General features: G+C 39.0%; 1 protein-coding gene across 3 annotated transcripts in view; it reads right to left on the bottom strand.

The window, feature by feature from the left end:
* The window catches only part of SNX1 (sorting nexin 1), a 42681-nt gene that overhangs the window by 16620 nt on the left and 2658 nt on the right, over window positions 1-23403 (bottom strand). For all 3 annotated transcript variants that reach the window (XM_040492936.1, XM_040492937.1, XM_040492935.1), the window contains exons 2-4: window positions 10295-10403; window positions 4510-4637; window positions 3896-3962 (exon numbers count right to left, since the gene is read on the bottom strand). In XM_040492936.1, the coding sequence (XP_040348870.1) occupies window positions 3896-3962; window positions 4510-4637; window positions 10295-10403 (304 nt within the window). The remainder of the gene's footprint in view (window positions 1-3895; window positions 3963-4509; window positions 4638-10294; window positions 10404-23403) is intronic.

Below are 23403 nucleotides of genomic sequence, written 5' to 3'. Positions count from 1 at the left end.
GGGCTTGTCTTCTCTACCTTTCTAATACTACCAAAAGGGTGTACGTGAAACAGAAATCATACGCTAACCCTTAGAAATTACTGCGTATCAATTACCACTGTTAGTTCTCTTCTAACCACTACATTGCCTAACACTACCAAGAACATTTACCACTGTTAAAAGGAAAAAAAAATCTAAATTTACTTTATAGAAAAAGTATTCAAAATTTCATTCAGAGGTCATAGTCAAATTTCCAAGTGGTCAACCCCGTAATTTAGTGCCTGCAAAAAAGGAAGCCTAAGTGCAACCATACGTAACACCTAACAGCAAAGCAAGATCATCAGTTTGCCAGCCTATCAGCTGCTTTTACTGAGGCAATGAGTGAGGGAAAACATACCTGCATGTACACACAGAGTTCATAAAATATGGAAATGGGCTAGTAATACAGCAGTTTTAAATTTACATTAACTTCCTAAATAATTTCAGAGAGTTGGAGATGGCATATGCAAATTACCATGGCTCTAAAAAGCACATCCTAGTAGAAGTGGGATCCTATTTATTTATTTGTTTGGTTTTATTTTTTGTTTTCACTTTTTAAAACGTTTATTTATTTTGAGAGAGAGAGAGAGAGAGAGAGAAAGAGAAAGAGAGACAGAGACAGAGAATGAGAACACGTGCGCAGGGGAGGGGCAGAGAGAGAGGGAGAGACAAAATCCTAAATAGGCTGCACTCAAAGCATGGGACTCCATCTTATGAACTGTGAAATCATGACCTGAGCCAAAATCAAGAGTCAGATGCCCAACCGACTGAGCCACCCAGGTGCCCCAAGGTTTTAAGTAATCTCAGTGTGGGGCTTTAACTCATGACCCTGAGATCAAGAGTAGCATGCTCTACCAACTGAGCCAGCCAGGCACCCCGGTTTCTAATTATTTAGATGTGGGAAGGAGAAGCACACGTTGAATAAATAGCCCACACAAATAGAAGGTGTGGTTGTAAAAATCAGGTTTTTTTGTTTTTTGTTAATGTAATCTCTACATGCAACATGGGCTCAAACTTACAACCCTGATATCAAGAGTCACATGCTCCAATAACTGAGCCAGATAGGGTGCCCCAAGATCAGGTCCTGAATATGAACATGCTCTAAGCAGCTGGTTTCTTGGCATCAACGTGACTAAGAATCTAGACTATGATACAGGGAATGAAAGCTTATCACCAAAGGGATCTGTGTTTAAATAAATCTGATCCACAAGATGTTTAAATTACTGTTATGGAATGAATTCTGTACTCCTAAAAAGATATGTTGAAAGTCCTAACTGCCAGCATCTCAGAGTATGACCTTATTTGGAAACAGGGTCTTATAGAAATCAAGTAAAAATGAGGTCAGTAGTAGTGGGCCCTAATTCAATATGACTTCTGTCCTTATAAAGAGAAATGTGGACACAGAGATAGACATATATAGAGGGAAGACAATATGAAGACGCCCAGGTAGAATGTCACGTGACAATGAAGGCAGAAATTGGGGCGATGCAGCTACAGGCCAAGGAATGCCTGAGGCTCCCAGAAGCTAGAGGAGAGACACAGAAAACCTTCCCTAGTGCCTTCAGAGGGAGGATGGCCTTGCTGACACCATGATTTCAGAATTGTGAGCAAATATATTACTGTTGTTTTAAGCACTCTATTTGTAGTACTTTGTTATAGAAGCCATAGGAAACTAATATACTTCCTCCCTCTTCTCGTCTATTAAACTTCATGACTTTTATTTAATTATTTTTTCAAAACATCATGACTTTTATTTATTTTTGAATGTTTATTTATTTTTGAGAGACAGAGAGAGAGAGAGACAGAGTATGAGCAGGGGAGGGGCAGAGAGATGGAAACACAGAATCCGAAGCAGGCTCCAGGCTCTGAGCTGTCAGCACAGAGCCTGACGCGGGGCTCGAACTCACGGACCGCGAGATCGTAACCTGGCTGAAGTCGGACGCTTAACCAACTGAGCTACCCAGGCGTCCCTAAAACATTGTGACTTTTAAATATTAAAACAATTAGTATTATTCAATTATTCTTATTCTACTAAGGATTTAAAGCAGGTAAAGTTTGGGGCACCTGGGTGGCTCAGTTGGTTAAGCGGCCGACTTCGGCTCAGGTCATGATCTCGCAGTCTGTGAGTTCGAGCCCTGCGTCGGGCTCTGTGCTGACAGCTCAGAGCCTGGAGCCTGTTTCAGATTCTGTGTCTCCCTCTCTCTGACCCTCCCCTGTTCATGCTCTGTCTCTCCCTGTCTCAAAAATAAATAAAACGTTAAAAAAAAAAAATTAAAAAAAAAAAAAGCAGGTAAAGTTTAACTAACTTAAAATCAATGTGCTTACAAAATACTTATAAATATTGGAGAGGCAAAAAATAACCCCACACATGTAATCCAAAGTACTGGCCCAGGCTGTACCACGAACCATACTGTGACCTGACAGGAAAGCTGCATTTCACCTAGTAGTCCTCAGTTTCCTCTACTACTGGATGGAGAAACTGTATAACATGCTCATAAACATCTTATCAGTGCAACAATCTAGGAAAAGTCAAACTCAACAAACCATTTTGGCATAAAGTCTAATTACAGTTTATAAATTCCTGTTTCTAGGGGTGCCTGGTTGGCTCAGTTGGTTAAGCATCCGACTTCAGCTCAAGTCATCATCTCACGGTTCGTGGGTTTGAGACCCATGTCAGGCTCTGTGCTGACAGCTCAGAGCCTGGAGCCTGCTTCAGATTCTGTGTCTCCTTCTCTCTCTGCCCCTCCTCCACTTGCACCTGGTCTCTGTCTCTCAAAATTGCATAAATGTTAAAAAAAAATTTTTTTTTAATTTCCTGTTTCTAGTTCAGAACAAAGGGTTGGAAATTACATTTTCCTCTTGACCATATAAACAGCACCCATGTTTAGAAGGAAAGGTTCTGTAAAGCCTCTTTTCTCAGGGACTGTACCTAGAACAAGGAAAGTTGAGGCCTGTTGCTCTCTGCTCGATAATAGCTTTCACAAATTTGCGACATGGGAAGGCCATCCAGAAAACCCAAGTTCTGGCCAAAATTATGTATTGTGCTTTTTGAAAACCCAACTTCCCCCAAACTTGACCAAAATTCAACCAGGTCCTTTAGTCATTACCTATCAAAGAGAGATACAGACTTAGGTACTTCTTTAGGCTATCAAGAATGCATGATAAATAATATGTAACAAGAATTCCAAACTTTTTAGGGGAAAAACAAATTTAGTACCCTCAAATTTTAGAACATGTTTTAGGATGCTTAAATAAAATTTATGATTTCAAAGAAAAGTAAAATGGTCTTATCAACTCTGTGGGAAAAAGCAATTTTTGTTTTTTTTTTTTTTAAATGTTTATTTTTGAGAGACAGAGAGTGCAAGTAGGGGAGGGGCAGAAAGAGGGGGACAGAGGATCCAAACAGGGGCTCAAACTCAGAAACTGTGAGATCATGACCCGAGCCAAAGTCGGATGCTCAATTGACTAAGCTCAGGTGTCCCACAATGTTTGGGTTTTTAAGAAAGGATTCTGGGGCACCTGGCTGGCTCAGTCAGTGGAGCATGCAACTCTTGATTTTGGGGTTGTAGGTTCATGCCCCATGTTGGGTGTAGAGATTACTTAAAAATAAAATATTTAAGAAAGAATTCTAATAGTATTTAAAGTCTCTGATTTTTTTTTCCCAAAAGCAAAAAAAAAAAAAAAAGCCTAATAAAGTACTAGGTAACTACTATTTCTAGCCTTAGAAGCATAGCAAGGGGAATAATCTTACAGGAGAGAGAATGATGAAGCACTTCACATTTGCTAATTCAGCTCTAGAGGTAACCATGTAGAAACTGGCTAGCCATGTTTTCCTCGGCCACATCCTAACATCAGAAGGATGTTCAAGTACACTTACCTATCTTCTCAGGATCAGTTATACCAACTGTCAAATCAAATTGGTCTTCCTGTTCTTCTTCCTCTAGCTTTTAAAGAGAAGACAAACCATGAGAGTTAATACACAAAAAAGGGTGTTAATTATGCCCTGTACTTACCTTGTTTCAATTTAACAACATTAATTTATATCCTTCTACACATCAGTGTTAAGTTCTGTCCATTTCCAATAATTCCAATGAATCAACCTCCACAATTTTAAGGTGAAGATTGCTCAAAGGACTTTGTTACATCTATTCACCTAAAACCTTACTGTGATCATAATAAATAATTACTAGATTTTGGAAGACTTGTGTTTGTTGGGCTAAAGAGAGAATGAGGAAAGACTACACTCTTGAATATGGGAGCTTCAGACATTAAGTATCATTAGTGTTCACTGAAAGCCTCTGTGTTATCCTCTGGGTAATAGATACTCTGACCAGGAAAGAGTTCTTTATTGGATTTTGGCTGTCCATTAACCATAAAAGTCTTCTTCAAGAGTCATAAATATTTTTTCAAGGTTCATAGTCAACTGAACTTTAGACTGGCAACACAGTCCTAAAAATCCAAAAGAAACAAGACCAAAGCACAAAGTCTCACCTCCTCATAGCTTGTCTGGGGCTTAGAAGAATTTGTGGCTTCCTGTGGAGGAAGAGAAATCAGCGTTTTGGCTGGCACCTTCTTCTGATTATTTTGTGTACTGTCCAGGGAGAGCTCCACTGTGGCATCTAAAAATAGTTGATATTTTACAATGCAGATCCATAATGGGTCTCTCATGGCTAAACTTCAGTTCTATAGGCTAAGACAAGAAACAACAGCAACCACTCACAATACTTACACGTTTTCAAACTAAAAGAGTGAGAGTAGAGAAATTTGACCTAGGTGAACAGAACAAGGGAAGAAGTTTTTACATAGATAAAAGGGGAGTATGGTAAGAGAAGTGCTCTTTTGGCACTAGTTTGGCAGAACAATCTCTCCCATTTCCAAATACAACTGCTTAGCTATCCTCTCCTACATAAAATTTAGGCAAGAATCAGGTATTAAGCAAAAAGACTACATAGCCAAAGTCAGATTTTACTTTACTAATTAGGAATTTACTTTACTATTTTACTTTACTATTTACTTTACTATTACCAATTTACTATTAGGAATATTCCTTTAAAACCCTATATAAACTCTATTTATTCCTGTTATAACTATTTGTAAAAGAAGAGTGAGTTCAGCTAGAGTTAGATGTACTGACAGCAAAAAAATGACATCAAAGGAAATCAGGAAAACCGTTAAGCTAGAAAAAACAGACCCAAAATACAAACACCGTAACACTTGGGGAAAGACACTATTCGTCACACCTGAGATTGGCAATGTTGTTTTAGCACAGTTTTTGGTTTTTTTTTGTGTTTGTTTTTGTTTTATAATGTTTATTTATTATTGAGACAGAGACAGAGTGTGAACAGGGGAGGGGCAGGGAGAGAGGGAGACACAGAATCTGAAACAGGCTCCAGGCTCTGAGCCGTCAGCACAGAGCCCGACGCGGGGCTTGAACCCACGAAGTGTGAAATCATGACCTGAACCGAAGTCGGACGCTTAACCGACTGAGCCACCCAGGTGTCCCCCCCCCCTTTTTTTTTAATGTTCAGCACAGTTTAAGAATTGTTTACAGGGGCACCTGGGTGGCTAGTTGGTTAAGCGTCCGACTTCGGTTCAGGTCATGATCTCAGAAGTTCGTGGGTTCAAGCTCCTCCTCGGGTTCTGTGCTGACAGCTCAGAGCCTGGAGCCTGCTTCAGATTCTGTGTCTCCCTCTCTCTCTGCCCCCTCCCTGCTCACACTCTGTCTCGCTCTCAAAAATAAACATTAAAAAATTGTTTACAATTATACTTTTAGATCGTCTTGCAAAGATTATGTTTAACACACGCTATCCAAGGGGGATAAAAAGATGTTGTAACATCTGAAAATCTTTCTAATAAAAACCGTTAAAAAAATAGTGCTTAAAATTGCTTTTGTCTATCTGGGAAAATCTCAGTTGAGCACAACAACTCATTCCGTAAGTGTTCTAGAAAGGGGATTTTAAAAGAGCATTATGTACCATTTTTAGACATTAAATTTTTTTTGACTAATAAAAAGAATGCACTTTCAACTTGGAGCAATACAACTAGAAGTTCAAAACCTAAACAGCTAAGATTTTTTTCCTTTTTAATAAAGAAAAACATAAATAACTACTTGGGTTTAGCCTGATCAGTAGGCATTCAATTTTACTCTTAGAAAATTCAAAGAAAGCTATTTTTTTTTCTTTTCTAGACTTTCCTTGGAGCTAAAATGAAACCAGAGATGGGGATCTATAAGGTATAACTAAGTCCTAGATCAATGTTCTAATCATTAAATATGAATCATGTCTACAAACATGGATGTCACACTGTTGGAACTGGTAGCTACCAGGAAAAGAAGGTGGCTATGTAATCTGACCCTGGTGTGGGTGTACAAAACAAAAAAAAAGTACACATGATAAACGTCTCAGGGTGGTAGGGCTCTGTGGAGCAAGCAACCAACTGAAGTATGTTAAAGTTACACCATGTAGGCCCCAAGTAAATAATTAAGTTAACAAATGTGTTTGGAAATGAAACAGGAGGCACTTTTTTGAGAGAATGTGCACATGCAAATTGAAGACGGGTAGAGAGAGAGAGAAAAAGAGATAGAGAGAGAGAGACACTACCAAGCAGGCTCTGTACAGTCAGCGTGGAGCCTGATGCAGGGCTCAAACCCACAAACTGCAACATCATGACCTGAGCAGGAAGTTAGATGCTTAACTGACTGAGCCATCCAGGAACCCTGGAGGTACTTCTTATTTTAAACCTTTCACTTATTAAGTGCTACTGAAAGCCTTTTGAAGAGCTATGTATCTTTTACTGATATTCATGTGACAAAGATGCCTAATCTTATGTTAGAAAGTGGTTTTTTTTGTTTGTTTGTTTTTTCAGGGTGCCTGGGTAGCTCAGTTGGCTGAGCATCTCACTTGATTTCAGCTCAGGTCATGATCCCAGGATCATGAGATTGAGCCCTGTGTTGGGTTCCTCACTGAGTGTGGAGCCTGCTTGAGATTTTCTCTCTCTCTCTCTCTCTCTCTCTCTCTCTCCCCACCCCCCCACCCTTCTCCCCTGCTTCTTTCTCTCTCTCACTAAAATAAAAAAATAAAAATTAAAAATTTTAAAGGGGTTTTCTCTGCACTCTTGACAAGAGTAATGGAAAAGCCTTTGTGCTCCATCACAGAGACTCAGATTGTCACTGAACTAATCATGTGGAAAATAAACTCAGAACATTTAAATCTCCACAATCCATATCTAAGACACCTGAGAAGCTACTCAAGTCCTAAATTAAATGTCTCATTACAGGTATTCCTTTCATGTTCCTTTCTTAGTAGTGAGGCAGGTACTGGCTGCTTATGAAAACAGTAGGGGATCAAAGTAAATCAGAATCTTCATTACTCATAAATATGTCCGTGATAAAGATTTCCTACATGTTCATGTACATAAAATCCAGCCATAGGGGTAACTCAGTCACACTAAGATTTCAAGTCTTCTTATAAGGAAAGATAATATGAATGTTAAGGACCCAGAGAGAACCCCCCCCCTTTTTTTTTAATTTTTTTAATGTTTATTCATTTTTGAGAGACAGGGAGAGACAGCATGAGTGGGAAGGGGCAGAGAGAGAGGGAGACACAGAATACGAAGCAGGCTCCAGGCTCCAAGCTGCCAGCATAGAGCCCTCAACACGGAGCCTGACGGGGGGTGTGAACTCACCAACTGCGAGATCATGACCTGAGCCTAAGTCGGACACTCAACCTACTGAGCCACCCAGGCGCCCTGAGAAAAAACCCTTTTTAACCTGCCATATAACTAAAGATAATTCATTAGATAATTGCATTTCTCCTCCAGTAACTTTATCCAAAACAATTACTACCACAATGAACAGTGTGCACTTTTAAGTTTCAGAGATAAAAGGAATTGGAAAATCTTCTAATAAATGATTAAAGTCATTCTAACTTCTCTTTCACGTCTTTAAAAACAATTTTTTTTTAATGTTTATTTATTTTGAGGGAGAGAGAGACAAGAGTGCAAGCGGGGGAAAGGCAGAGAGAGAGAGACTGACACAGAATCTGAAGAATTCTCCAGTCTCCAAGCTGTCAGCACAGAGCCCAACGCGGGGCTCAAATTCACTAACTGCGAGATCATGACCCGAGCCAAAGTACAACGCTTAACCGACTGAGCCACCCAGGCACCTCACTTTCACGTCTTTTAAATTTCCTACCAGAGTTCTAATGAGAGGACCTTCCCAAGATGTTATCCTCTGCCCTCCCATGTCTCCCTTTGCTCACCACTCTTCTCTGAGTTGCTCACTCTAGGAAAACAACTCCTGTGTGTTCCGTTCCTCCCTCTCTCCCCAGGTAGAGTACCACAATTCAAATCACCTCCTGGGCATTTTCCTTTGCATTTCAAATTTAAAATATCTCAAACCCAAACTCACTTTTCCCTCAAAGCCAGTTTCTTCTTTCAGAATGTAGTTCTCAAAATGCTCATTTTCTTCTTAATCCTTGGATTTGAAACCTTTGACTCCATCTTCAATTCCCATTTTTGGATGTCCATTACATCCAATCACTAACAACAACAACAACCAAATTTTGTTGATTTCTCTTTTGAAAAGTTTTCACCTTTCCCTTCCTATTTATATCCTCTTATTTTTGGTCATTGCCATATCATTCTTTTTCTTTCTTTCTTCTTTCTTTCTTTCTTTCTTTCTTTCTTTCTTTCTTTCTTTCTTCTCCTTCTACTTTTCTTTTTTTGAGAGAGAGAGAGGGTGCAAGTGAGCGAGGGGCAGAAAGACAGAATGAAGCAGGGCTTACCAGAAGTGGGGCTTGAAATCACCTGATGTGGGACTCGAACTCACTAATCATGAAATCATAACCTAAGCCGAAGTCAGATGCTTAATGATTGAACCACCCAGGTGCCCTGCCATTTCATTCTTAAGCAAATCTGTAACTGCCTTCTGAAGTATCTAGTTTTCTCTACTGCAATCCATTTTATATAGTAATTCCACTAGATCAGTCTTCTCAAAACATTACTTTACCCATATCACTCTATTTTTTCTTAAAATTTATTTATGTATTTATTTAGAGAGAAAGTGCATGTGCAAGCAGGGGAGGAGCAAAGAGAGAAAATCCCAATCAGGTTCTGCACTGTCAGCAACGAGCCTGACATGTGGCTTGAACCCATGAACCAGGAGATGAAGACCAAAGCCCAAATCAAGAGTCAGATACTTAACCTACTGAGCCACCCAGGAGCCCCTGATATCACTTTCTTTATTCAAAATGGCCAGTGGCTCTTAGTTGACAGGATGAAAATTCAAACTGTAATTATTACTGATGTCTAAAAGCCTCCCAAACTACATTTCAAGCCTTTTCTTCCAGGGCTTCTCTAAGAACTCCCTGCTCTGGTTCAAGTTTATTGACTGGCTTTCAAACTTACCTGCCCAACCATTAGTACTGTTTCTCCTTTTTCTCCTACATAAATTCTGCTTCTTCCAGGAAGTCTTCCAAAGTCACTCTTAGCCAGAGTTTCTCAATGTGGGCACTACTGACATTTTGAGCTAAATAATTTTTTTGTGAGGGCTTGTCTTGTGTATTACAAGGTTTTTAGCAGCATTTACATCCTCTATCCACCAGATACTAATAGCACTACCAGCTGTGACAACCAAAAATGGCTCTCACCATTGCCAAGTGTCTTCTGGGGGGCAAAATCACCCCCTGCTGAAAACAGGGAGGCCCTCTCAACAAATAATCATTAGGCCCAAAATGTTACTAGTGCCAAGGTTAAGAAACCCCACACCATACTAATGTTTTTCAAACTGCAGGCTGTGGCTCTTTGGTGAACTATGAAATCAACTCAACGGGTTGTAAATAGCAGTTAAAAAAAAAAAGGAGAAACAATAGAAAATTTCAGATTGTATTGTAAAAGCAAGTCACTTAATAAAACTTTGTTTCAGTTTTATATAAATATGTATATATTTTGGATTATGACACAAAATGTAATTCTTACTATGAGTCTTGGTCTTAAAAGTCTAAAGCTACTACTTTAGTCTGATCTAAAAGATCTGAGACTTAGTATTTCTAGCATTCTTGCCACATTTATATTGTTTAGTAGCTTGTCTAACTCGATCTGTATGTTTATGTCTTACTCCCTAAACCTGTCAGAATCTTGATAGCAGGGACTATATTCTACATGATTTGGAATCCTCCATAACCATATCCTTATGTGGAGTTATGTTTCCAATATACATCTTGCTTATTAACTCAGCAACTTAGAAGACTTCTAGTGTAAGTTATGAGTCCATACTTGCCTGCAAAGAGATCCTGTGGTTCTTGGTCTTGTTCCTCATGGATCCCATTTTCTTTGGAGCCATTGTTGATGGGAAGGGAAGCAACTCTCTTTGGAGACTGGGGCTTACTCTGAAAATGAAGAGACACTCCGAATAAAACAGTACCATTAAAAACAAACCTAAAAAGTGACTTAATGCATCCCTCAATTGCACCCCCAGGTGTTTAGGGAAGACGGGCCCACGATTCAGTCAGTTCAATAAGCAGCAAATCATCATTAGTGATGTAAGTACTGCCCAATCACAGAGCTAAAATAAACTCACAGATTTCAGGGTTAATTTCTAACACCATAACCTTGCTGAAATGCCCTATTCCAAAGCATATGATACTGACATGGGTATGTGTACACAAGATAATTTTCAAAAGAACCTATCCAAATGCATTTCTCCTTCTCACTTGATGACCTTTATTCTTTCAAATGCTGATGGGGCACATTCTAGTGACCAGTAAACCACATTGGAGCGCAGAATTAAAGCTCTGATCCTACCTTATAGTGTGGCCGTGACTAAACTGTTCACAGAAACCCAGTTGGGTAGATAATCCTGACCCCATGACAGGCAAAGGAAGGTATGACATTTTATATCTAATGCTGTTCATAAATACAACTTATCTGATAAAAAGATAATTTTATCCCTAAATTACACAGACACAATTTTCAACCACACCCATGCCAGGCTAGCAGAATAAAAACCAGTCACAGCCTCCTGGGCACATGGTAAAAATACAGTCAGTTGATGGCCTTTATCAAAAAGCTCAGTGATCACCCACAAACAAGGGTAGGGTGGGGCCCCAGACCGGTACCAGAGCGAACAAAGCTGGATTGTGCAGAACATGAACAGAACGCTGGGAATCTGGCTTCAAAAGCCATGGTGTGGTATTGCAGCGTTTTGAAGTCAGACCCCAAGGCCAAATCAGTTAAAAGACCCGATTTAAGGAATCTTTTATGAAACATCTCCTTAACAAATCTGAGGGAGTTTGTTCCTCAGAAACAGGCCTTTTCTGACCCAAAAGAAAATGTAAAATGACAGATCTATTGGGTACTCTGAATTTGCCATGCAAACAGCTCAGTCTCAATACTGGAGCCACCCTCAGGCAAAAAACTGCTACCAATATGTAGATTTATGTTAACAAACAATGCTCCTACTGGAACTTTTCTATGCTAATAAAAGTTTAATGAATACTTAGTTGCATATGCTTAAATGTTATACCAACTCAAAAGACAGTGATCCTGTTTTCTAGGTGCTTAAAACAACAAAAAAATTACTGCCGAGACAAAGACAACAAATAATAGGGCAAAGCAAAATCCACGGTTCCCTTTTGCCTCATACTTTGCCAACTACTTTCCTACATACGTATTTCCTTTCTATACATACTCTAGTGCTCTTGTACAGTGTGGGGATCTCACAAAAAGCCATCTGATTTTTTTTTAATGTTTATTTATTTCCCAGAGAGAGAGAGAAACAGAGTGCAAGCGGGGGAGGGGCAGAGAGAAAGGGAGACACAGAAATCCGGAGCAGGCTCCAGGCTCTGAGCTGTCAGCACAGAGCCCTACGCGGGGCTCGAACTCATGAACTGTGAGATCATGACCTGAGCCAAAGTCAGTCGCTTAACAGACTGAGCCACCCAGGCGCCACAGCCATCTGATTTCTTTTAATTCAATTCTCACAGATACCAGTCATCTCCAAATGGAGATCTAGGAGAGATTAAAGCTTGTGGCACATTAAGGGTGTGTGTGTGTGTGTGTGTGCGCGCGCGCGTGCATATATACATATATATGTATATACACACACATGTATATATATACATATACATACATAATATATACATATACGTATCCAAATGTAATTTACTAGTTCACCAGGAAGACTAAAGCAACAGGAAAGGCAGAGGTTAGAATTTAGCCATTTTTTTAAAAAAAACACCTAGATTAACACATTCTTGTGATATGGAGATGAATAAAACAAGCTCTTCATTTCTGATTCATCTAAAGTCGGAAGTTTAAACACTAAGAACAGTTTCTGAAGCAATGTTAGAACACCAGCCTGCCTTTCCTTATAATAATCAAAAAAGACAGACCCAGAACATTCCAAAGACAACCAGAGCATGGCTGCCTGCATCTCTTCCTCCCCCAGATCCCCTTTTAAGCCGAAACCATAAGTCACTTGACTAGAACTGTGACATGAGCTAAAAACAAAGACATGTGACATGTGCTAAAAACAAAGACATGTGCTCCAAGTATGCTAGGTATGCTAGGTAACAACTACCTGTGAGAATAGAAAACTCCTCAGATATACTCTGGGATTCCATCCCCCAAATCAAACTACTTCCGGCTGAGTTCAAAGAAAGCTGAAGATAGACTGATTACTGTATTTGCTACCCTATTCTTTCCTCTGCAGTTCTTTTATAAAATTAATCTTCTATGTGTGTAAAGCTTTGTATTCTACCCCCCTCCCCCCGCCCCACACCATTTGAGCATTTTTTCACGTCATCAAGAGTTGAACAAAAATCGCACTTTTAGTGATTTAACTCTCTATTGTATGGGTATACCACAACATAGTCATCTCCCTAAGGAGGGACACTTACAGTTTACAGGTTTTTATCATCACAAATAATGCTACGATACTCATCCCTATACATAAGTCCACATTTGATTATTTCTTTGGGATATATTGTTTTTAATGTTTATTTTTGAGAGAGAGTGAGCATGAGCAGGGGAGGTGCAGAGAGAGAGGGACAATGGATCAGAAGTGGGGTCTTTGCTGTCAGTGTGGGCTTGAACACACAGCCATGAGTTCATTACCTGAGCTGAAGTTGGACACTCAACCAACGAGCCACCCAGGTGCCCATCCTTGGGACAGATTCTTAGGCAGAATTATTGAACATAACATTTACAAAGGCTCTGCTAACCTGCCTTCCACAAAGACCACCAATTTATATTCCCTCCCCTACAACGTATAAGTGTCATACTCCCAGCAACATTTAGCACTATTTTTCTTCAAGATTTTATTTTTAAGTAATCTCTACACCCAACATGCCACTTGAATTTACAACCCCAAGATCAAGAGTCACATGTTCTACAGACTGAACCAGGCAGGCGCTCCAAATTCTTTCTCTTTTAAAAACTGTTTGCTGGGGCGCCTGGGTGGCGCAGTCGGTTAAGTGTCCGACTTCAGCCAGGTCACGATCTCGCGGTCCGTGAGTTCGAGCCCCACGTCAGGCTCTGGGCTGATGGCTCAGAGCCTGGAGCCTGTTTCCGATTCTGTGTCTCCCTCTTTCTCTGCCCCTCCCCCGTTCATGCTCTGTCTCTCTCTGTCCCAAAAATAAATAAAAACGTTGAAAAAAAAATAAATAAAAAATAAAAACTGTTTGCCAGGCTGACTGGTGAAAATTATTTAAAAAAAAATTTTTTTAATGTTTATTTTTGAAAGAGAGCGTGAGTGCGGGAGGGACAGAGAGACAGGGAGACACAGAATCAGAAGCAGACTCCAGGCTCTGTCAGCACAGAGCCCGATGCAGGGCTTGAACCCACAAACCAGATGCTCATGACCTGAGCTGAAGTCATATGCTTAAGACTGAGCCACCCAGGTGCTCTCTGGTGAAAACCCTTGTTTCCATGTGTTTACTGGCCATTTGAACCCCTCTACTTGTTGTCTTGATGTTCTTTGCCCATTTTTCTATGCTAAGTCAACATTAGTCAGATGTACACTTTTCTTACATAAGTATCCGTTAAGTTTATTTAAGTTTCTTACATAACCCTCTCTCGGGTATATCATATAGCACGCAAGTTTGTCTCTTTTTGTACCTGTTTTATTTTTGGCTTTACCAAATTTATTTCAGTTGAATGATCTGGATTGGCATTGGACAAACTAACCTTATTTCTTTAGGCTGGGGAGTACCAGTACCCAGGTGGCCTTTGAGGCATAATATTCTCAAATTGTACTTAAAAATCAGATTCAGTAAAAGTTGAGACTTATTTTTTAAGGATAAGAAATGGACATAATATCCCACATTCACAAAGAATTGTTAACAGAAAACAAGTCTTCCATGAGACTAGGGTCTGTAATAACAGCTTGTCATCAAAATAAATACCCACCTGGGCATAATAACACATTTCATATGTTATGCCCAAGGTTAAAAGTCTAATATTTTTTTCAATAAATTTTTAAAAAATTTTTATTATTTTGGAGAGAGAGAGACAGACAGAGAGACAGAGACAGAGAGAGAGAGAGAGAGAGAGAGAGAGAGAGAATGTGAACGGACGAGGGGCAGAGAGGAAGGGAGATAGAGAATCCAAAGCAGTTTCTAGGTTCTGAGCTGTCTGCACAGAGCCCAATGTAGGGCAAGATCATGACCTGAGCAGAAGTTGGATGCTCAACCAACTAAGCCACTCAGGCACCCCAAAAGTCTAATCTTTAATCAGTATTATTAAGGTATAATTTACATTAAGAAGCTAATTTTGGGGGTGCCTAGGTGGCTCAGTTGGTTAAGGGTCTGACTTGATTTCAGCTCAGGTCATGATCTCACAGTTTGTGGGCTTAAACGCTGCATCAGTCTCTGCACTAACAGCGTGGAGCCTGCTTGGGATTCTCTCCCTCTTCCTCCCTCTCAACAAATAAATAAATTTAAAAAAAAAAAGCTAATTTTGAATCAAGAGTTATAATTTCAGAAAGGACTCATTTTGAGGGAGGCGAGAGGCACACTGATTATGCTGAGCTGCAAAATGAATACTAAAAATAAGCTTTGCTTTATAATTCATATTTTAAAAACCTCTTGTCAGTAAATCACAAAACATTCCTTTTTTTTTTTTTAATCTTTATTTTTGAGAGAGAGACGGAGTGCGAGTTGGGGAGGAACAGAGAGAGAATGAGACACAGAATCCGAAGCAGGGTCCAGGCTCTGAGCTATCAGCACAGAACCCCACGCAGAGCTTGAACTCACAAACTGCAAGTTCATGACCTGGGCCGAAGTCGGACGCTTAGCCAACTGAGACACCCAGGCGCCACTTCATCTTTTTGAAGGGGGTTAAATTTCTAGGCAATAGATACAACTATTTTCTGTGATGAAAACAGTATGGTTGTGATATAGTTAGTAAAGTAAGACAACAGCCTTGCCTACCTCCCCATCCCCCCAACCTTCTCCTTTTTCTGAAATAAAGGAGGCATTCTTTCTTTAGTGACAGAATCCTAGGCTAGGCTATCCAACACCTGCTGCCTCCTTTAGGCTGTTAATTCTATCGGGTCATTCCAGTGATACTCCTGTTAAAAAGTTTAAGTACTTCTGTTTATAATTACAAGACACACAGACAGCCTAATCTAACTCTCACAGAGGCACTAGAAAGATCTGCAGTGAGAGCACTTGTGCTAAGAGCAAACAGGTATTCCTCACCAATTACCATCCTCAAACGATGAGGCCAGGCCACAATGTTCTCAGCTCAGGGAAAGACAGACCTGGGTTTGCTGTCCCCCACAGTTGACATAGTCATTCAATCCTGAAAGGTACTACTGTGATTCTGGGTAACTTCCCTTTAGGTTAACCAGTTGTGATTCTTCCTTATACTGCTCAACTGCTCTTTGCTCCATGCAGAAGCCTTGCATTATTCAAGAGACCCCAAAAGGGTAGTACTGTTAAAACCCTCAAATGCATTTAGAGGTCGAATCTAAATTAAAAGCTAAGGTAACTGTGCTTCTGGAGAACTACAGTACTGATTTTCTGGCAAAAAAAAAAAAAAATTAATAATTTAGTAAGGCAAGGTAGAGCTACAGAATCGTGTGATCATACTAATGTAACAAGGCAAGGATGATTAGGAAAAACCCATGCCCAGAAGTTACACCCACATAACAGGGCAATCATGAAGTCTTTAAAAGTCACCCCTGAAGACCTTGGCATGAAATACTGATCCATTTACCACCTCTACATCCATGGAAAAACAAGCTAAGTGGCACAGCGCATTCACTTTCTATCCCTACTGCAACACAAATTTAACAGTTTAAACAATGCAAATTTATTAACTTACGGTTTTGTACAAGTTAATATAGGTTTCACTGGGCTAAAATCAAGGTGTTACCATGGCTGTATTCCTTTGTGGAGATTCTAGGGGGTGAATCTGTGGCCTTGATCTTTCTAGATTCTAAAAGCTACCCACATTTCTTCACTGATGGCCTACTTCCTCCAACTTCAAAGCCAACAATGGTTGCATCTCTCTGTACCTCTCTTCTGTAGGTACTCTTTTTCCATAGTCACTTTCTGACACTTTCATTTTAAAGGATCCTTGTCATTACACTGGGCTCACTCAGATAACCCAGACTAATTTCCCTACCTAACGGTCAGCTGACTAGCAACCTTAATTCCATCTTCAACCTTAATCACCCTTTGCTCTGTAACCTAATACATTCACAGCTTCTGGGATTAGGATGTGGACATCTTAGGGAGGCAGCAATTATTTTACTTACCATACCCACTTCCACATGTTTCAAAAATGGCACAGATGCTGTGAAAGCTTCTGTACTTGGGAGAATGGAATTTACTGTCCATTGGATTTGGGAACAGAGTGCATCTTACTTTACAAGCTGATTAAATATTTGATTAACCCAAATGATACCACAATATTACCCCCTTTACAGTTGAAGGAGTTAAAGTAGGGGAATTCAGGAGATATCTGTGAACTTAGATGGGGATAAAATTACAATTTCCTTTTCACTAACCTCTACCTGAAATTGAGCATTATCTTCAATTACAAAGATAGGCAACAAACCATAATAGTAATAGCAATACTTGAGACTATAACTAATAGAAATCAGATAATTTTATTTGACATTACAGTTATTAAAGTTCTCAAAATATCATTTATGCTCATCTCTATTTACAAATTAATTATGGTGGGGCACGTGGGTGGCTCAGTTGGTTGAGTATCCACCTTCAGCTCAGATCATGATCTTGTGGTTCATGACTTTGAGCCCGCTTTGGGCTCCCTGCTGTCAGTACCAAGCCTGCTTGGGATCCTCTGTCCACCCTCTCTTTCTCTTTGCCCCTTCTCTGCTCCCTCTCAAAAATAAACATTAAAAAAATTATGGTAGTTATTATACCTATCCTTAGATCTTACTACATAAAGCATTAAAAATCACATTACTAATATAAAATTGTTTTCAGCTTTTGCTAACTGCATTTCTGTGTAATTGGTTTCCTTTGTAATCTTATGTATTTTATACACTTAAAAACATTCTGAGAATGGATCCACAGACTTCACTGGACTGCTAATGGGTCCATGACACAAAAAAGGTAAAGAACCTCTGAGCTAGTCCCTCTAAGACTATGAAAATAAAAAGGGGAAGCCAGAAGGGTGGGGAAAATGAGAGACATCAAAGTGAAAGGGCATACCATGGTCTGTCAAAATTTAGCTACAGACAATCAACTGAATTTTCTGGTGTAATTTCCCTACTAAACTTTTTGCGTTTCAAGCTAATATAACTTAGAAGGGCCCAGAAAACTGCAGTAGGATCAGAGTTCTAATGAGTGCATTAACTTCCATTTTGAAAAAGCAAACTCAGTTCAAATGTGCTCTGAAAGCAGAATGAAGTTCCAGCTGTCCATCTGACTAAGCAAGAGAATAAGCCAGAAAAAGTTGAGCAACAGGCTTTTCCTGGAGATGAGATACTTATGGCTACTTGCTCTAGTAACTGTCAACTACTCATTTATTTATGCCAACAGTTACTCAAGAGTACGGAGAAGCTTTGAGTACCAAGAGAAACTGGAGTTTCTTTTTCCTCTCTCCCCTCCCAACCAAAAAAAAAAACAAAAAAACAAAAAACCCACAAATGGCTATGTCATAAGAACTACCCTAACACCTGAATAAGCAAAGGAGCAGCAGCTCCCTACAGAAACCAGAAGTCTGACTGCAACCTTTATTGCTTCTCTCATAAGCCCCAAACTTGAATTTTAAATACATTTTAAGTTATTAATCATCTTTAAAAGTCTTCTCTCGTCCCTCTATCTCCAAAACTGCTTTGTAAATACTTTTGTTAGCTTTTCCTGCATCACCTTGAAAACTAGGTTAACTGCTAGTACAATTCTATGATCAAGAAATCAATGACTCTATGTACTTCAAGAAAATCTAAACTTAGTAGTAGTAAAACTTGCTTACAATTTGAGCTGAGCATTAAAAAAGAATATCTGGATATAACACCAGTTGCTGACTTTTTCAAGAACGTATGTATCAGATCAGTGTCAAAAATGTGGAATTTCAACTACGGATCTTTCAATGCCAAATATGACCACCTAACGTGATGTTAGCTCCAAAAAACAAGTGTTTGAGACAACATGCCTATAGAAAATACTGTACACTAGAGGAACACTTATCCATGACTATTTGTTATAACTACACCATCAACTAAAGAAACTAAGCAATAAACTGTTGTTTATGGGGAGCCTGGGGGGCTCAGTCAGTTAAGCATCTGACTTCAGCTCAGGTCATGATCTCAAAGTCTGTGAGTTTGAGCCCTGCTTAAGGCTCTGTGCTGACAGCTCAGAGCCAGGAGCCTGCTTCGGATTCTGTGTCTCCCTCTCTCTCTGCCTCTCCCCTGATCATGCTCTGTCTCTCTCTGTCTCAAAAATAAATAAAAACATTAAGAAAAAATTTAAAAATACTGTTACATAGGGGAAGCCTGAGTGGCTCAGTCGGTTAAGCATCTGACTTTGGCTCAGGTCACGATCTCACAGTTCGTGGGTTCGAGCCCTACATCGGGCTCTGTGCTGACAGCTCAGAGCCTGGAGCTTGCTTCAGATTCTGTGTCTCCCTCTCTCTCTGCCCCTCCCCTGCTTGCACTCTGTCTCTTTCTCTCTCAAAAATAAACATTAAAAAAATATTAAAAAAAAGTTTTTTAAAATACTGTTACATACATTAAGTCTGATTAATAATAGAGAAAAGATATTATCAAGAAATTTACTGAGGACATGTTACATCCTTGGGAACAGCCACCATGTATTTTGTAGAACAGAATTAAAATATTAGCCAGCTAAACGACCAATCTCCTTAGAGCTTTTAGTTAAAACTACCAAATTCTATCCAGATCTAAAGAAGTTATCCTATAAGCACACAAAAGGAAATAGACTGGTTTGGGGATTGTAAAACAGTGATGTTATGGAAAATAGTAGGGAGGTTCCTCAAAAAATTAAGAATGGGGGTGCCTCAGTCAGTTGAGTGTGTGACTCTTTACTTCAGCTTGGATCATAGTCTCAGGGTTGTGGGATTGAGCCCTGCATCGGGCTCCATGCTGAACTGGAATCTGCTTGGGATTCTCTTTCCCTCTGCCCTTCTCCCCCGCTTGCTCTCTAAAGTAAAAAAAAAAAAAATTAAATTAAAAATAGAACTACGATATGATCCAGTAATCCCACTTCTGGGTATATATCTAAAAGAACTGAAAGCAGGGTCTTGAAAAGATATTTACATACCCATGTTCTAGCAGCAGTATTCACAAGAGCCAAGAGGTAGAAGCAACCCAAATGTCCACTGAGGAATGAATGGATAAACAAAATGTGGTATATACATACATATGATAGAATATTATTCAGCCTTAAAAGGAAATTCTGATGAATGTTAGAACATGGATGAACCTTGAGGACATTACGCTAAGTGAAATAAGCCAGATACAAAAGGACAAATACTGCATGACTCCACTTATATGAGATTATTCAAAGTAGTCAAATTAATAGAAACAGAAAATAGAATGGTGGCTTCCTGGGGTTTGGGGGAGGGGAAAAAGGGGGGTTTTTATTTAATGGGTAGTGAGTTTCAGAACTGCAAGATGAAAAAGGTCTAGAGATCTGTTCCATAAAAATGTGAGTATAGTTAATACTATTGAATAGTATAATTAAAAAGGTTATGATGGTAAATTTTGTGTATGTTTTACATACAGTAAAAAAAAAAACCCTGATTTATTCTCCCTCAGGATACATATTGATCACAGATATAGGGCTGGATTCTAAAAATAACATGTCCTTTCCTGTCTAAATGTTAATACACAACTTACAGTTCTGTAATTCACTACAGTCTATGAAACATGGTCAATCAGAAACCACTTGCTATCCATGACTTTTGAATACCAATAAGAGTTATAATGTTCTTTAGTCTTAAATACCAGAGAGAATATGTAAGTAAGTCTTGATTAATCAAAGACTAGTTCTTCAATAAATGACTTTTCAAGCCTCCTGCTATTCCTTCATTCTGTTTTATTCTTCCTAGCCATTTCTGTAATTACTAGGGTTTCAATGCAAGAATATGAGTATTGGGAAAAAATTCTAATTGGTCTGATGGATCACTGTAAGAAGTAGTTACCAGATTTGGCCACAATGTGAAATGAAGTTTTTATCTATGTTTTCCTTCTTCCTCTTAACATGAGAAAAACCTCCACAGTTCTCTTCATTTACAAGGCAGATCTAATTGTGGCCCCGGCATACTGCTAAAAAGAGATGGGCATATAAGAACTCCTGGGAAGGTAAATAAAAAACTTGCTTCAATTCTATCCTTCAGTTTTAGAAGTATAGAAGTAAGACCAATGAGGTTAAATGAGGCATAACAATATGTATGCCATTTAGTCTTTTTTAACATAGTATTAAGATTTAGGAGGGCCAAAAATTGCTGTCTCCTTTTAGTAAGAGGAAAAATTAATCTTATCCCAGAGCTAAGAAAGTTTTAACTAAAAAGATACATATTTAGATTCAGGTCCGATCAACATTCAGATAATATATTTAGAATTTTAGATCTTTTTATTTATAGGCCCGCAAAGTAAGGAGCAGAAAGAAGGAAGATAAGATCTTAGGTATTCTTTTTCAATTTATTTTATTAAAAATTTTTTAAAAATTTTTTTATTTATTTTTGGGGGGGGAGGGGCAGAGAGAGAGGGAGAGGGAGAATCCCAACCAGCTGTCAGTACAGAGCCCAACATGGGGCTCGAACTCACGAACTCTAAGAGGACGACCCGAGCTGAAACCAGGAGTTGGACACTTAACTGACTGAACCAACCAGGCGCCTCAGGTCTTAGGTATTCTTAAGAACCATTTTAAGATAGGGGCGCCTGGGTGGCGCAGTCGGTTAAGCGTCCGACTTCAGCCAGGTCACGATCTCGCGGTCCGTGAGTTTGAGCCCTGCGTCAGGCTCTGGGCTGATGGCTCAGAGCCTGGAGCCTGTTTCTGATTCTGTGTCTCCCTCTCTCTCTGCCCCTCCCCCGTTCATGCTCTGTCTCTCTCTGTCCCAAAAATAAATAAAACGTTGAAAAAAAAATTTTTAATAAAAAAAAAAAAAAAGAATCATTTTAAGATATTTCCCAGCTGGTTTTCAGTCTTAAGACAATGATTTCAGATTTGTGTTAATAATCCTTTTTACTCCAGTCTATCCCATTAGTAACTGGTTTGCAGATTCTGAAATGCATATCATGGGCTACTCTTTTGATCGTAAATCATACGTTTATTACTGTATTAACAAAACCTCTTGGGCTCTAAAAAGGAACAGATGGGATGATTAACAACAGCAGCTGTTACATCACTGTCCAGGATATTACATGTCTACCATAAATTATTTTAAATTTTATATGCCTCACCTTCCCGATTTTTTAATACTGCTCCTTTGCCTCCAATACACAACAAAACACACCACGAAGGTAAATTTAATAAGATGCTACTGATGTCATTAAGTGCCTTCTTTGATGACTTTTAGCTAATCAAATCAATCTTATTACTGGTTTGATTTTGATAAACTTTATATGTAACTTTTCTAATACATTATTAGATTCTGTTGGTTTTTTGATTCTTAGAGTAATTACCGTTTCCAATGTTCAACTGTTTCAGGAGTTATTTCACAGGTATTCTAATTTAATCCTCACAATGGTGGACATAAATACTACTATTACTCACATTTTACAGGTTAGGAAACCATACAAAGTAATTAAGTACTCTGCCCAAGTAATAATCTAGATGAATTTTTTTTAATGTTTATTTTTGAGAGAGAGACAGAGGGAGAGAACCTGAGCACGGGAGGGGCAGAAAGAGAGGGAGACAGAGAATCCTAGGCAGGTTCTACACTGACAGCAGAAAGCCCCATGCAGGGCTCAAACTCCCTAACTGTGAGATCATCACCTGAGCTGAAGTTGGACACTTAACCGATTGAGCCACCCAGGTATCCCATGGATGGATTTTAATCAGCCTTCAAAGCCCTTGTTCTTATTTTATTCTTCCCCTATCTTCTCACACTGGCTCACAACTAAAACATTTACTGGAATATAATTTGTATTTAATGACTATTTAACAAAAAAGTCACAGTTTAAACAGTGAGGAATCTTGGGAGTCTTGGCTTTCTGAAGATTAACATCAGAACAGGCAGCTCAAGAAATGGCTTACAAGTAGCATTTTAGTTTCCTCAGCAACTCAGTTTTCCTGGATCAAAATCTAACTAAAAATAATTATGCTCTCTGTGGTAGAACAAATTCATTCTGACTCCCTCCTCCTCTCTTTGGTTGGAAATTAGGCAAAGTACTTTAACAGTCTTACAAGAGAGAAGTATTTATGCCTCTGTAAAGTAATCTGGTATCAATTACGTCCTAACCTCTTCAACATTTTAGAAAATAACTATCACCCTTCCAGGGTCCTTTTTGCAAAATAAATCATCATTTGCCTATGTGACCAGTCACTTTCAATATCAGAGTTTCTATTTTCAGATATTCGGTTGGATTGTCTACCATCCCAGCAGTTATTAACAGGAGCTGTTCTCGATACCTTATGGGAGAATTACTAAAGGAAAAGACCAAAAATTTATTTTAAATGAGATACAGAAAGACTAAAATAGTAGAAAGCGTTATCTCTTAGAATAACAAAGACTTCATTAGATAGTTTAAGTGGTTATATTAGCATCAACAAGTACTTTTTGAGCTGGGACTATGAATTTATTTCCTGAATATAAAGGGAAAATTCTAAAGATGTCACCAAAGATATTTCCTAGAAACATAACCTTTCTGACATAAATGAAACAAACTTCAAACTTTTTCAGACACGTGCTGCATAAAGAACTTAACACTGTTTTATTTAGTCA

The sequence above is a fragment of the Herpailurus yagouaroundi genome, unplaced genomic scaffold (assembly GCF_014898765.1).
Source record: "Herpailurus yagouaroundi ecotype Mexico unplaced genomic scaffold, PumYag 184, whole genome shotgun sequence".
Classification (NCBI taxonomy): domain Eukaryota; kingdom Metazoa; phylum Chordata; class Mammalia; order Carnivora; family Felidae; genus Herpailurus; species Herpailurus yagouaroundi.
The sequence above is the reverse complement of the archived record's forward strand: the minus strand, read 5'-3'. Positions and strand labels throughout refer to the sequence as shown.